Consider the following 16308-nt stretch of genomic DNA (forward strand, 5'->3'; position numbering starts at 1 on the left):
AAACCTTTAAGTAACTTCTTTCCAGGGATTTTAGTATAGCAATAAATAAATAAATAAATACTTAATATCTAATGCAGGCTCCAAGGCTGAAACATCTAAAACGAAACCAACTCCTCGGAAGGTATAGGTCCTTCTCCTGTGGCATCCTCCCCCCCCCCCCCCCCCGTCCACCCCATGGCCACAGTCCCTTCTAGAGAGATGCTCCCCTTCTTTGTATGTTTGTGGCTATGTGGAAGAGATTCAGAAGGGGAAAAGATCAAAGGAGATGAGTGAAAAGCAGTGACACCCCCCCCCCCTCAGGCCTGTAAGCCATGAGAAGAAGTTTAGACTTGAGACCATTCACTAACCTTTGTGGACGGCCAGGAAGGGACTTCCAAGATCTACCTACATCCTCCCAATGGGACCAACAGCCAAGAAAAAGACGAGTGCGCAGCTCTCCCAGCGCTGAGCACAGGGCCAAGTGCCTTCCATGTCTAAGGAAGGCAAGTTCCCATGAGCCTTTCTGACTGTAAGTAAGTAGGGGGATGCGGGAGCCCAGAGCCTGGGGAGCCTGAGAAGGAACAGGCTGCTCATAAACACCTGACACTCATTATTTTACCCATGGAGACTCTGAGGTCCTGACGTGCTCAAGGTCTCAAGAAGGTTACTGCAGAGGCAGGATTAGGACGTGGCTTTATGTTCACCATTAGTTCTTTTAACAGGAGAGTTTTATATGTGTGTGGGTTGATCTCAAACAGGGCCTGGAGTCCCAGGGGGGCACACGTGTACACACACACACACACACACACACACACACACAGGAGCAAGCAGGGAAATATGATTTTGTGGAGGCTAGAGGACAGGCTCAAGTGTCATCTCTCAGGCACACTTTGTTTCTTGTTTTGTTTAGGATGGAGTTTCCCAGAACAGGGATTATTAAGTATGTACCATGGCACATGGCTTTTCTATGTTGGTCCCAGAGCTTAAATTGGGGTCACTGTCATTGTTATGAGGCAAGCACTTGACCAAGTGATCTGCCTCTGCAGATTGGCAATCTAAACCTTCTGGAAAACTCTGAGGTGGCTAAGAAACTAAGTTACCCAGATCCCGGCTTAGAGGGAAGCCATAAAATCATGGTAGCTTCCCTAACAGCTACTTAAAGCAACAGCTTTCCTTTTGCCAGGGGTTGTCTTCTAGGCAGGGACAGAAACCCAGATAGATCGTTCTCTGCATGTCCAGTCGGTAAAACCAGTTCAGCATAGACTCTTCAATAAATCCATCACACCCAGACCTTTCTCCAGAAGCTCGGAGGATGATCAAGACGACTCTCTGGGGTCTCCAAACTCCATGCAGAGACAGACAGATCTCTGGGCTCCTTAGTCATCAGTTCTAGCCTACTTGATGAACTCTGGGCCCCTGAGAGGGAGACACCATCTCAAACAAAACAAAGTTCACAGGCCAACAGATCTAGCAGGGTTTGAGGACAGCCAGAAACCAGGCAACTGTTGCCCTTTGAAATACGTTCTTTCTGTGACCTGGCCTCTGTATCATGGCATTATTGCTGTAAGTGCAGACAACTATGGCAATTTTTTTTGTTTGTTTGTTTTTTGTCTTGTTTTTTCTCCTTCCTGGTGAGCTATCCTCTACTTTCCTTAGGAAAGTTACTCTAGCCACAGTCACAAAAAATGTGGGGTGGGGGACATTAAACAGGAAAAGAGAGGGCTGACACAATGGGCAAGGGGAGAGATTCTTGATCCTCTCAGTTCGTCTACTGGATCCTGGACTTCTATGCCTGTGGAAGAGCCGGTGTGACTAGTCCATTTACTTTCTGGATTAACCATCTCTTCTAAACAAGAAAGGCCCAGTGGTATGCTTTCATAGGGCGGAGGCACATAGATGGAAGGATCCTTAGAAGTCCCAGGTTAAATGAAAACCCATGTCCCTGCAGGCTTACACACTGTGACCCAAGCTACCACCCAGAGATTGCTGGCTTCATCTTCCCAGGCTGTCCATATCAGCACATGGCTAATTTCATTAACTGAAATTAACTAGATGGGCAAAACAGAGCCCTGGTGCATAAGAGGCTTGGGTGCATTTAATTAAGTTTATGAGTGTTCTGATTCCTCAAGACAGACAGGCAAGAAACAACTGCCAAGCCTTCCTTCTCTCTCTACCCAAACTTGAAAGAACACTTCTTATAATAAAAAAACGTTCTGAGGCCAAATGGTAGCTTCTGGGTGGTATCATTTCCCTAAAATTGTCTTTTCTGGAAGATGCCTTTTTCTGGAACCTGACTCTCTAAATGGGGCTCCTAGTCCTCCAGATTGGAGTGTTTAGGGCCCACAGGCACGAGTCCGTCTGCCTCCTCCTAAACATAGCCTCGCAAACTAAACTCGGAAGCATCAGCTTGCATGTGGTCCCTAGTGTGAGCGACTTCATCGCCACCGTCGTCTCTATTTTTGAGTCTCTCTACTAAACTTTCTTGCAGCTGGAATGGAGGTTCTAAAGGCAGTCACAGCCCACTAAGAGATTTTTTTTTTTTTTTCTCACAAGTAGCCTCGAAACCTCTGAGGGCTCGAGAAGCGAGGAGGAGAATCACTGCATGCCCTGACTGAAAAGCTCCGAACCGCCCATTCCATTCTAAGCCTCCAGGGGGCACCAACTCTTACTGGTCTGGAAGGAAGGAAAAGAGGCAGGAGGGCAGTAAGGCAGAAGGCCGCTTATATGTTAGTCACATAAACATATTTATGCACCCCTTGGGATCCGGCAGCAGGGACTCACAGGATGTGCGACTAGAATTAGAAATGCTGAGGTCCCAGGTCTGCTCGAGGGACTCCCCACAGCATCCAAACCAATCCAAGCATCCCGTTTTTCAGTTTGCATCTGTTGTCCTGTGCAGAGTTTCTGTAAGAAACAAGAGGTATCTGGTGCCTGTAATGGGGGCTCATTTCCAATAGTTGTCCAGAATGTTTGAAAGAGTCCAGAGGACATGCCTCACATGCATACTTGTACACATTCATGTACATACTATGTTCACCCATATCTTCTGCAAAGTGCCACACCTTTCCATATCTTTTCAATGGGTCTGTGGCCACCAAAATGGCTGTTACACACACTTCACATATGGTGCTGTTGACATGCCCACTGAAATCAGCCACATATTCTGTCAGGCTCACTCTGTCTCGAGGGAAAACTGGGCCTGGAGACCATGCTGAATGCATTTGACCCTCTTTCCGTGAGACTTATCTGTTATCCTGATAAAGGTTTTCCTGTGACACACATGCCCACAAGGACAGCTCCAGGGAGCTGAGTACAACCCCACCTCTGGCCCTTCCTTGCACAGCTCAGGGAGGCTAGATATGAAGTGAGAATTTCCTGGCCAGCTTGACAACGATGAGTCAGGCTGGCACGAGCCAGTCCAGTCTCAGGAAGACCAGACCCTGGATGGACCTGAATGAAGGGTGTGCACAGGACAAACACTGACTGAGTAGACCTACACTAGACCCACACTAGACCCACACTAGGGATGGCTAGCTATACCCAGAACCGTCCAGCAGCCTTGCTCAGTGTTCAGAGAACTCTCTCTCTCTCTCTCTCTCTCTCTCTCTCTCTCTCTCTCTCTCTCTCTCTCTCTCTCTCTCTCTCTGTGTGTGTGTGTGTGTGTGTGTGTGTGTGTGTAAAAAATTTGTTTTACCCTCTCCCCTCCCCTCCCTGCCTTCGTGGCTCTCCGTGACAGCCACTATAACATGGTGCCTGGGCTGACAGGTAACACAAACCATGGGAGCCAATGTTTATTGAGCACTAGCCACACAAGAGGCAGTTTTCTGGCATGCATTCAAGAACTTATCACCACAACAGGAAGACCCAGAGTCTGGCATTCTCCCCACCAGCGAGATGAAGAAATTGTGGCTTCAGAAGATGAAGCTATTGGCCCAGAATGAAAGCCCTGAGGAGAGGTTAGACAGGGATGGTAGCCTGGCTGCAGCTTCAGCCACAACACACACAGAGGCCCTCTGTATTCCAAGGACCATACCACAGCAGCTCCTTGCCAGGAATACAGAATATTTGTTGTTACAGAGTGTTCCATCTCACCTCCTGGTATGTTCTGATGACCTGGCCAGTGATTCAAGCTGCTGAAAAGAGGACAGGCCCCAGTCAGACCCTTCTTGAAGAACAGAACCCCTAGCTTGCAGCCCAACAGAGGCTAAGCAGGGTGGGAAGGGACATTCCATTATAATATACCAATAAACATATGGGGACTAGTTACAGAGAGGTGGTCAGGCAAATGGTTGAGATAAAGACAAAAGTAGGTACTACCCCTACCCAGCCCCCATTCTCTTGCACATCCAAAGGCATAGGAGTTACCATACCATGAACAATGTCTGGGGACACTGTGGGGTTCAGCATGAAACTCTTGCGCCAGAAGGATCTTCCTTTCTCCAGAGCTGTCTGATTTCTAAGTCTGTCCTTCCTTTTCCCATCTGTTCTGGGGAGGCCAGAGGAGCCAACCTGCCAACTAGTAAAATTAGCAGCTGGGCTTTTTTACGGGGCACACTGGGGAGCTGGGTACACTGAGTACCAGTTTGCAGGCCAGCAGCCAGGGTGGGCTGAGACCCGCCTTATAGACAGACCTGAATCAGGACAGTCCTCATACAAGGATTCAGGAGAGGGAAGGACAGTGCTGTGAATGTCAGGGATGAAGGGCCTTGGGTAGCAGACTGCAGGAGGGTAGCCATGAGAGAAGGTGCAAGGGGTGACTTTGCTATGATGATCTCAGAAGCAGACTGTGCCCAGCCCCTAGGCTGAACCTGCTCAAAGAACAAACAACAAACAACCTGCTAGCAGCCTGGGGCCACTCAGCCCAGCTTCTATCGCTTCCTATTCTCTACTTAAGACTCAATTGAGCTTACAGAAGCCATATAGGTGCATTGTTCAGAGACTGCAAAAATATTACATTCTATCATTACCTTGTGCAGTGGGCAGCTCAGAAAATTCTTCGGGAAGAATTTCACCAGTTTCAAGGGGGGTGGCAAACGTTTTTACCATGGGACCAGACAGTAACTGTTTTTAGGCTGGTGAGAGTTTGGGGCTCTATGGATGCTCCTCGTGTCTTTACTGCACTGTGTTACAAAAGTAGCCACAGCTGCAATGTAAATGAACTTGCATGGCTTTTATGACAATTAAATTTTGAGGGCAATAAAATTTGAATTTTGTATACTTTCCATGTGTTGCAAAATATTCTTTTTTTTTTTTTAGATATTTCTAAAGTAATTTGAAAATATGAAAAACGACCTTTTGCTCCTAAGCCATACCAACAGAGTGGTGAACCACTCTAGTCCACATGCATCAGACGGTTGGGTAGGTTCGGCGGTGTCACTCCTGTGCCATGGGCAAAGGTTCCATAGGGAAATAAGGACTGAAGCTGCCCTGGACAGTGAAATGGTTCCATGCAATAGAGGGGCTTGCCACCAAGTCTGACCACCCGTGTTCAATCCCAGGGACCCAAATGGTAACAGCAAGTAGAAAACTAACTCTAACGAGTTGTTTTTTGACTTTATTGTGTGACATGCCCTGCCCCCAGAATATTATATGTGAATAAATATATCTTTTTAAATTAAAAAAAAAAAGGACTAGAAGTTTGTGTGAAAAGAGAAGCTTTTTACTCTCCTGCTCCAGATGCCTCTGTAAGCATCTATAGGCTGGCATGTATGGACAATCTCCACAATCAGATAGGAAATGAAGTCTGTTCAAGTTCCCAGAGAATCATTTTTATCCCAAAGCATCTCTTGCATTCAATGCCACTTAATTAAAGCAATGAGGATTCAGCTTGACCAATTGTTGGTAGTTATGTCAGAATACAGTTGTGAGCATCTCTAGCAACAGGCAGCTCGAAACCTGAGGTGGGAGCCTGCTCAGTGCAACCGCTCCCGTGACATAATCTTCCATCTGAATAAATGGTACTGGGTCACAAATAACAGGGGCCATAACTCTGGTGCCTCTTCTATCAAAGTCACAACAGTTACTTAACCATATAAAAATATAACATATCATCTATGATTTCTTGACTAACACCAACATGCTAACACAGGATAAAATAAAGAGGCATAATTTAAATCCTATTGGTGAATTACTATGTGAGTCATTTGACTCAACCCCTGTCCCTTAAGGGTGTTCATGCCAATAAAACCTGTTGGCTTCCAATGGGACAGAAGAGAGGCAGTAACACATCACTACCCATAATACAACTGCCAACGATTCCTATTCTTTCTGCTCTATAGAGTAACTGTTGATGCTGTGACAGTTTTATGTAGCTTTGCCAAAAATATGAAAGGATAAAGAATGGATGTGGGGAAGAGGGAAGAAAATGGACAAGTGTGCTGTGTGCAAATTTGCTACCGTGTTTCACTGATAAGGGAGAGGGTACACACAAGAGACACAGCCCACATCAGCCCCCCCATGGTAAGTAATGAAGGACAGTAACACATGTCACACAGCAGATTCATGGTGCACATGTGCACCCCTCCTCAGGTTCACTGATCAATGCCATGTTCAAACAGTTCAGCAGGCACAGCACAGCTACTTCACCCCATTAACCCAATGCAGTGACTTCTGCTTGAAAGGCACGCTGAGCATGTGTTTTTCTCTTGAGCCCCTGAAGATAAGAATAAAATGGCCCGGGTTGGGTATATAATGTGTCAAATGATACCCATGTGACCTATTTAGAATGAACAATAAAGGGTGAGACTAGCATTTTGTTTCTCCATACATTGATAAAGCCTCCCCTAGACGTGAAAACAAATAGCAAATGTTTTCAGTTGGTGGAATTATATTTGCATGTTTCCTGGAGCAACGTTCAAGTGCAGTAGCATAAGCAAGTGGGAAAATGAACTAACATGAACGATGCTAACGGCTTTATCTTTGCCCAGGGAGCCAGTTACTGTGTTGGGGAAATCAGTCTCTTAAGAGAATCACAAACCATGGCATCTGTCATCGATTTGACAGAAAGTCCAGGCAATGCAGTCATGGCTCAAACCTTGTGGTAAAGCTACTATTAGCCACAAGACAGGTTTCTTAGAGTGACAGTTGCTCTGAGAACAATGGAGATGAATGTGACTATTCAGAAATGAAATGTTTGTGGAGCTTGGGGGAGGGGGCAATTTGTTTGTATGTTTGTTTGTGCATGTCCACATCTTTCTTCCTTGTAAATGGATTCTCCACTACTATTACTCATATTCTATAAGATTCTCATTCTTACCTTTTGATTGCTTTATAAATTAAGAGAATAAACTGCTACATATGAAACAAAGCACATGGGTCCATCACCTGCTTCTGTCAATAAAGTTTTATTGGAATACACATTCCAAATAGTGTAGATGTTTGTGACTGCTTTCAAATCTAAATGGCAGATGACATAGTTAACATGGAGTCTGTATAGTTCACAAAGCCTAACAATGTTCACAACAGGAATATTTGCCAACCTTGAACTAAAATATCTTTATTGAGTTTAGCTTTGTGAGTCTATAAATTACAAACTAACAAACAAAAGCTGGCCCATGTGTTTCTTGCCCCCTGTCTTGAGATACTACTTCAGCCTTCAAGGGTTTAATCTGGCTCACAAAAATGTATGAAACACCTAACAGCACACACACACACACACACACACACACACAAATTAGGAAATTAAGGAACTCAAGACAGAGAAGGAAAGAGAACGGAAACAGAGAAAAGTAGGAGAAATGAGCCTACATAAAATCCAAACTTGGGTTTCTCTATGTTCCTGTAGGTCAGTCAACCTTGGCTCACAACAGCCACTAAAGATATATTACCCCTTTTCCAACTTAGAATAATCATGGTGCTAGCTGACAAATCCATGATTTCTAGTGAAAGCAGCTTATTTAATTTCTCCAGGAGTGTGTGCCTGAAGTAAATTAGGTGAAATATAGGCAACGTGATCCTCAGCAACGCCCAAGTATTTGGGAAGAATCCTAAAGACATCTTCCTTCATATTGAAGTCTCACTGAGTGTAGGCCAACTCCATATCCTAAAATGGAACTTCTCAGCGATTCTACCAACATGTTCCAGAATTCTAAAATAAGCATGTACTGTTCTACGATTGTCCATCAGCATCTGTGGGAGACTGCTTCCAAGACTCCCTGTGGGTATCAAATCCAAAGATGTACACGTCCCTTATATAAATGGTGTAGTACTTGCAGAAAGCCTACGCGCATCCTCCCGTAGGCTTGAAACTATCCCTAGATTACTTGCAATACTTAACACAGTGTAAATGTGATGGTAATAACTGCTCCACTATGTTCATTAGAGATGACAAAAAAAGAAAGAAAGAAAGAGAGACAGAGAGAGACAGAGACAGAGAGAGAGAGAGAGAGACAGAGAGACAGAGAGACAGAGAGACAGAGAGACAGAGAGAAAGAGAGAAAAAGGAAGAAAGGAAGGAAGGAAGGAAAAGAGGACATACACATTCAATGAGTTGCAATTTTGCCCCAATATTTTTGATAGGTGATTGATTGAATACATTGATGATGGACCTGCAGACAGAGAGACACAATTTTACTTTCACAGTCACTAATTTGGAGGCTAGGGAGATAGCTAAGTGGTTAAGAGCTAGTATGCAGTAGGCATAAGGACCTGAGTTCTAATCCCTAACACACCTTGGTAGAAAGTCAGGCATGGCTCCATATTTCAACCCTGACAGGATGGAGTGGGAGCAGACACAGGCATATCACAAGAGCCCCAGAGTCAAGCCAGCCTAGCCCAAATGTTCAGTTCTCAGTTCAGAGAGTCCCTTTCTCACAATGCAATGTGGAAGAAGACACTGGGTGTCCTGCCCTGGTCTTTATATCCAGCTGCACAGGTACATAAGCCTACATACTCATAAACGTATCACACACACACACCACTTGGTTTTTTTTATTAAAACTTTCAAAGAAAATATTCTTTAATTAAAAAAAAATGAAACAAAGGAAGAGACTGCCTTGTCTGCATGGCATCACTCTGTTAACCTATGGCTCAGGCCCGTGTTTCAGAAGAGAGCTCCACCCATCAGCCTCTCTGGGTTTTGTTTAGGAAGCTTGGTCCTAAGGAGAGAGACTAAGACCTGAAACCTTGGAGTCAAAGAACTGACCATTTTGGTGCTGAGGCCCGGCTGAATACTGCCGACCACCTGCCATTCCTGGGATGGAACTAGACAATTATCTATTTAATCCAACAGGATGCGTAACTCACATTTGGTTTTGTTTGTTTGTTTTTGCTCACAGTTTTGTGCCTGTATGGAGTACACAGCCAGAGCTGTTAAGAAATTACCACTTATCAAATGAATGTGGTACTTAGCAAGATCAGTTGTTACAGATAATCTAGGCTTCTTAGCTAATCCTTCCCCAGCTAGACCTTACCTACCATATTCCAACCTTAATAGTCTCACCTGCAAGCTCCTAAGCATGCATCAAAGTAAACAGATTGAAAACTGAGAAAGGGAACTGGCCCCACTGTCACAGGGACAAACATCTGGACAGCTCAAAACAAACACAGTGTTGGGCTCAGAACATGCAGGGCAGCTTTGTCCTGTGTGCTGGTAAAATCTGTGTTCTGTACAAAGCCAGGCTCTGCGTTCTCCTCAAAGTCCTCTGAGTCACTGCTCTGGGCTGCAGGGATCCATCACTTCAAGGGGATCCAGCACTTTGGCAGGACTTTCTTCAAGGAGACCAGAGATCAGCTAACACCTTGGACAGCCCTAAGCAAAAAGGATTGGGTTGAACCTGCTTCTACCTGTGAGGGTTAAGATGGTCAAGACTGGGGTCTCAGACCTGGCTGGGTCTAGAACAGTAACATTAGATCATCACACTCAGAGCAACATTGGGTAGAGACTTAGAAATGGCATTGTCCTTACCTAGGCAGTCATAATCCAGAAGGAACACTGAGCTGAGCCTCTGAGGTCCATATAGCTACCTAGCTGGCCCTGCCACTAACAGCTGCTTTTCTTTCTCTTTTCCAAACAAAATCCCTCCCTGAGCCATGATTTTTCTCAGTTGTCAAGGAGAGATAGATTCTTGGGTAAGATTAGCTTACTTCCTTGTGATGAGCCTCCATGTTAGCTGTAATTGTCAACTTGCCACAACACCAAATCACTTGGGAAGAGACTTGATGACAGATTGTCTGCTGTGGGTTGGCCAGTGGACATGTCTCTAGGGAACTGTCTTCATTAAATTAAATGATGTGGGAAGACCAGTCCACTGTGGGCAGCACCATTCCCTAGGCAGGGGCTCCCAAATATCTAAAAGGAGATACCTAGCTGAGTACAAATAAGCAACCAAATGGACATGATGCATTTGTGCTCTATATAGTCTTGACATCTCCTGAAGTTCCTGCCACCTTAACTTTCCCACAGTGTGAACTGTAACCTGGAATTATGAGCTGATAGAAACCCCTTCTCCCCTGAGTTGCTTTTTTGTCTGGGTGTTTAATCATGGCAACAGGAATGAAACTAGAACATCCTGCAACCCAACAACTATATAGGATATGTGAGTGAATACAATGGCATGGCTCATGGCAAGGAACAAGGCTGACACAGTACAGGGCTCACAAGATGCCTTCCATAACAGGGTTGATAGTACATCATTAGCCATGTTGATGTGTTTGGGTAGTGCTTGGCCTTATGCTCCCCAATTGTACAACATCACTCCTATCTACCTCCCTGAACTTGTGACCTACCTACACTTCAAGTCTTGTCTTCCCTAGCATGCTATCACTAAGGTAGCAGCTCACTACCCTAAGTTGTCTCAGGAGCTCTCCCTCTGAGTAGCCACCTCCATCCAGGTGGCTATACAGCAGACAACCACAGTACCCCACTGTCAAAATCTCCTTGTCCTAGAAACTCTACCCAAATTCATTAGCTTGGTATTCTCAGGCCAGACAAGCTATCTCCAGGCAACCTTCCAGGCCTTCTTTGAACTCAATGCCTTGACCTTCTTGGCCCTTGACCTCATTGGACCAATCTCGAGAGTCCAATGATGTACCATGTGCTGCTCATACAACTTGCTTTCCTTGAAGACATCATTTCCTCCCTTCAGCTTTCAAGATGCTCATCTACTTTTGAAAGGGGAAACTAAAAAGTGAGCAAGTTTTCTGTCAGGCACTTTTCCTAGCTGACTGCTGACCAACCAAAATGTCCCTCCCTCCCTCTGGTCAGAATTTTTGTTGTTTGTTTCTAAAGCAAGATATTGATATGTAGCACAGGCTTTCTTTACACTTGTGATTTTCCTACCTCAGCCTCCCAAGTCCTAGGATGCATATCACATTTAGCCTTTCTCCAGATTTCTTGGTACTCATCATTGAACCTGGGGCCTGGTGCATGCTCAGCAAGAACTCTACTGCTAATGTCTGTGCTTATTTCCCACCTCATCAGACAAGGGGATTGGACAGGTACAACTATGACATCATTCCCTACCCTGCCACCCTGTGTCTGCCATGGCTGTGATGACATACATTACACTGGCAAACTATCATGTATGTGATGCATGGGCTCACAGAGAAGCTGACTCTGAAATGGGCCTGTTCCTACCCTATTTCAGACCTAAGCAGGTTTGTCTCAGAGAGCCCTCCAAGGCTCCTTTCCTGTGGTGGACTGCCCCCACAATCTCTGTGACAGGGAGAGTAAAACAGGCTGAGAGTAATAATAGATGTCACACTAGCAATAATGTAGTACTAGTAGTGGTAATGGATATAACTACTGCCCATCCCATAATAAAGTACCTACAGTGGGAAGGAGAAACTGGAGCATCAGCCATGAGAAACTTAACCATGGGGTGGAGGGACATTCAATTTTGGAATTCCAATTGACTATCTCAATTTTTCCAGCTCATGTCTGTCATGTCTGCTGGATACTTTGTATACCAGTTTGATGATACTTGGATATCTATACACTGTGTGCTCGTTCCCCTTTTACTTTGGCTTATGTTCTTAAACTTGCTCATTCAAAATTCAAAGTATGGCTATCATATATCATTCTCATTACTATACAGAGCAGCCACCATATATGTGGAAGGCATGGCTTCGCCCCTGTTGCACAAGCATATGCAGACCCAGGATCCAACCTCAGTTGTCTCTAGGGCAAAGTCTATTCAGATCTCTGTGTGGAAGAGCAACAGAAACTACCTACAGAATTAGACGAGGGGATAAATGACAGTACCTCCCCCCAACTCCCCACCCCCAGCAGCAAGACACATGCAAATCCTCATCAGATCCTCTCTTGGTTCACAAAGGTCCTAACTGTCCTCTGTCTTCCCCCTTGTAACAACTAATCTGGCTAGTTTCTCTGTCCTCCAAAGTGCCCATGTCCACCTCCCCTCTTTTAAAGTCAGCCTTCAGCTGGTGCCAATGTAACTCTTTGGCCTAAGCTCAAAGAAGGTTCCTTGGATCCCAGGGTCCTGCTCTCCCACCAGGTTATTTGGCTGAGTTCCTCATGCAGGGCATCGAGTGTCTTCCCCACTCCCTCCAGCAGGCACCTATTCTAAACGCTGACAGTAAGGATTTGAGTGAGGCTCTCCTCCCCTTCTTCATTTCCATTCACCTCCTTGCTGAAGAAGCAGTTTCTGGGGAACTAGACATCGTACCCCAGGTCCCAGCTTGATCTTTGATCCAGTAGCTTATGAGGTCCCTGCTTATTCTACCTGCCAGCCAATTAACTCTTGGCTGAACCCCTACCACAAGCCCAAGAAAGGTGACCTGCACAAAACACATTTCTTTTTTTGTTTGTTTGTTTTTGTTTTGTTTTTTGTTTTTTGTTTTTTTTTCGAGACAGGGTTTCTCTGTATAGCCCTGGTTGTCCTGGAACTCGCTTTGTAGACCAGGCTGGCCTCGAACTAAGAAATCTGCCTGCCTCTGCCTCCCAAGTGCTGGGATCAAAGGCGTGCGCCACCACGCCCGGCTCAAAACACATTTCAAAGTCCTGGGGATAAGTTACCTGGATGCATCATTGGGAAACTCCTGACCCAGAGAAAACCCAAGAAAGCCACCAACCAGGAAAGGAAGCCACCTAGGCTAGGTCATGGGCCTGGCAGGAATAAGCGACATCCCTACCTGCCCAGTTCTTCCCCATTCTTTGCACTGAAACACTGATAACCCAGTAGCCCTTGGGCCCAGCAAGCCCGCCTTAGTCACAATTCTTAGCCCAAACCAGGGACTCACAAGGCAAACTGGTGAGGCCAAGTTTGCTAAAAGTAGATAAGAGAGGCAAGATGTGCCTGTGTGAGCCCTAACTGTGGAGGGCCTAAGTGACAGAGTCAGAAACAGGGCACCTAAGAAATATAAGAGCACAGCATGCATACATACATACACACACACAAACATATACTATACTACACACACACACAACATACCCCACACACAAAGATACACTATACCACACACACACTTATACCCCACACATACACACACACACAAACACACACACACACACACACACACACATATATATATATATATATATATATATTATATATATTATACCACACACACATACACTCACCTTGCACATACACATTATACCCCTATACACACATACATCACACATACACCACACATACACACTGTATCCCACCCCTAATACCTACACACATGCACAACAGAAGCTGTTCGGGAGCTAGCTCACACAGTACAGAATAGGACAATGAACCCAAGCAAGTTCTTCAAGTCACTAGAGGACAGCAGTAGGAACTTGTACAAACCAACACACACATGAGCATGTGCCTAAACACACACATAAATTCTTCTCCCTCCCTTTCCCTCTCTCTTTCTGTGTTTGTTTCTGTGTCTGTTTCTCTGTCTCTGTCTCTGTCTCTGTGTGTCTATGTGTATCTGTGTCACTCTGTCTCTGAGTCTCTCTCTCTCTCTCATAAGTGGTATAGGTAGACTTTTGAATCCTGGACTGACAAACTTTGGACATGGTTCTGGTTTGTCCACCCTTTAATCTGAGATCATACAGGTATAATGTGTGCATGAGAGATTTTGTGCCCACATGTATACATCTGTCTTACTGACTGAGAAAGTTCGGTGTAACCTGCAAGCAGGTTGTGAATGCATAGTGCTGGCCTACTGTCTGCAGATGGCCCTACACTGCAGGCTTAGATATGTGTGAAGATAACCATGCTGATCTGAGAGCTCGGTGGAGCACTGGCCACATACCCCAGGTGACCTGGAGAAAAATCAGAGCATCAACACCTCTCACAAGCAAACCCCCTTTGCAGATACAAGACCACCTCATATAGGAGGGGCCAGGGACTCACCAGGACTCTGCCAGTCAGTGTCTGGGCGGATATCATCACCCCTGCCCAGTCCTTCACAGATGTCATCCAGCCGACCTCGGCTGCCACCACCTCCTCTTTTTCGTCCACTGGCTTGAGAGTACCATCTGCCTGGCTGGAGCCATTGTTTATCTTCTGGGCCTCCTGGCAACAGAGAGAATCAGAGTTGAGACATAGGAAACAGCTGGATGTAAATCAGATGCTTACCCATAAAGAATCCAAACCCAAAGGGTTTTCCAGATGAGGGAATGTGGCATAAAGATACAGAGGTGGGGAAGGAGATCCCTAAGGATTTTTTTAAAAACCAAGCTGTGGAGATTGCTTACTGGGTAAAGCACTTTCCATGCATGTGCAAGAACAGAAGACTAAATCCCCTAATCCTAGGACAAGCTGGACATGGTAGAGTACATCTTAACTTCAGCATTCCTACAGAAATATGGAGTGCTGAGACAGCAGGATCTCCAGATCCATGGAAGCTCACAGGTCAACTAGCCTGGTAGCATACACAACAGAGACCAGCCAAAGAGAGGTTCTAGCTCAAACGAGGTGGACAGAGAAGACTGACACCCAACTGGTCTCTGACCTCCACGTGCGTGCTATGACTCCCAAAGAATCCTTTCGTAAATTTCCATTTAGAACATCCTTGGGACAGACAGAAGGATGCACTGTTCTCTGACCACTTCACATGCCTGCCTCTGGTCACAGAGAAGCTAAGAGTCACAATCTTCACAAAGCCTCTGCACGAGTCACCCTGCTTTCCTAGTGCCAGCCTTCCTCCATTTACTAATGCCTCACCTTTCCCTGGGCATCTATGCCATTCCAAAGGGACTCAGGATGGCCTCTCAATGATCTAGCAATGATGCAGACAAGTCATTCATTCTATCCCTTAGTGCTTGGACTAGGGAGAGTCAGATGACCTCTGCCAAGCCAATAAGACTTAAGTATGGTCCATTTGCTGGAACAGTCAGGGAAACTGAACCCTTCCCTGAAAGGAAGACAACATGGAGGTAGGATATGAGGGAACACTAATGTCATCATCTGAATGCCTTCATCCAGCAGTGTCTAAAGTCCGGTTCTTTGAGTTACAAGAGGCGATAAGTTTCCCCTTCCAGACTTGAAATATGCTTAAAGTACAGAGCCTTCAGATATCCAGAGCCCATGTGAAGCTGGTACACATTTGCACACAGTGCTGAACCTCGGGTGCTCGCATCCTTTGGTGCTCAAGGTTTGCTTCTGCCTCTGTTTCTTTACGTTTTTCACCCAGGCACTCTCAGAGTCTCAACCACTACCCTCTGAAAAACATTAACCCTCTCCTTCCAATGCCACTGTTTTGTTTCACTGTTCTCCATAGCTCTTGAACCCTCTATCTACAGTCCATAATTCACTAATTTTTTTCATTTACATCCCCTGCTGCAACACTGCTGTCCCTGACACAGTCCTAAGCACAAAGCTAGCATAGTAAATATGAAGGAAATTGGGCATGGTGGCCCACACCTGTACCCTCAGGAGGCTAAAGCAAGAGGATCGTCCACAAGTTTAAAGCCAGCGTGGACCACAGAGCCCAAGCAAACAAAACAAAATAAAACAAAAATAACAACCTCAAGAAATCTAAACTTTGGACAAATGGCTATAAAGAATTCTGAGTATCTGCTCTTTGTCACCTCCAGAGCCCTGGGTTTGGGGATACAAAGTAAAATATAGGATGCTCAGTCAAATTTAAACTTCAGGCAAGCAAATATCTCTATAAATATGTCCAAAATACATGGGTTATACATACACTAGAGACTTGTCATTCTAAAATCAAATTTCAATAGAGCCGTACTCAAACACCCACTGAGATTATTAATGCAGATGAAGATGGAAAAAGATGTCAGCAAATCATCCTCATCACTTATAATCCTGGTATTCACTTTCAAAGAGACAAACACTGGGGATCATTGTGCTTTGGAGTAAAGTGGGACTGGGGAGGGGGAACCAAAGGCAGAGGTGGAAACCTTTGATGAGGAGAAGGGTG

General features: G+C 45.3%; 1 protein-coding gene across 17 annotated transcripts in view; it reads right to left on the reverse strand.

Moving 5' to 3' along the window:
* The window catches only part of Kcnma1 (potassium calcium-activated channel subfamily M alpha 1), a 700771-nt gene that overhangs the window by 485280 nt on the left and 199183 nt on the right, over positions 1–16308 (reverse strand). For all 17 annotated transcript variants that reach the window (XM_021182666.3, XM_021182664.3, XM_021182654.3 and 14 more), the window contains exon 2: positions 14277–14438. In XM_021182666.3, the coding sequence (XP_021038325.1) occupies positions 14277–14438 (162 nt within the window). The remainder of the gene's footprint in view (positions 1–14276; positions 14439–16308) is intronic.

This window comes from Mus caroli, unplaced genomic scaffold (assembly GCF_978045245.1).
Source record: "Mus caroli unplaced genomic scaffold, Mus_caroli_1 scaffold_12, whole genome shotgun sequence".
Taxonomy (NCBI): Eukaryota; Metazoa; Chordata; class Mammalia; order Rodentia; family Muridae; genus Mus; species Mus caroli.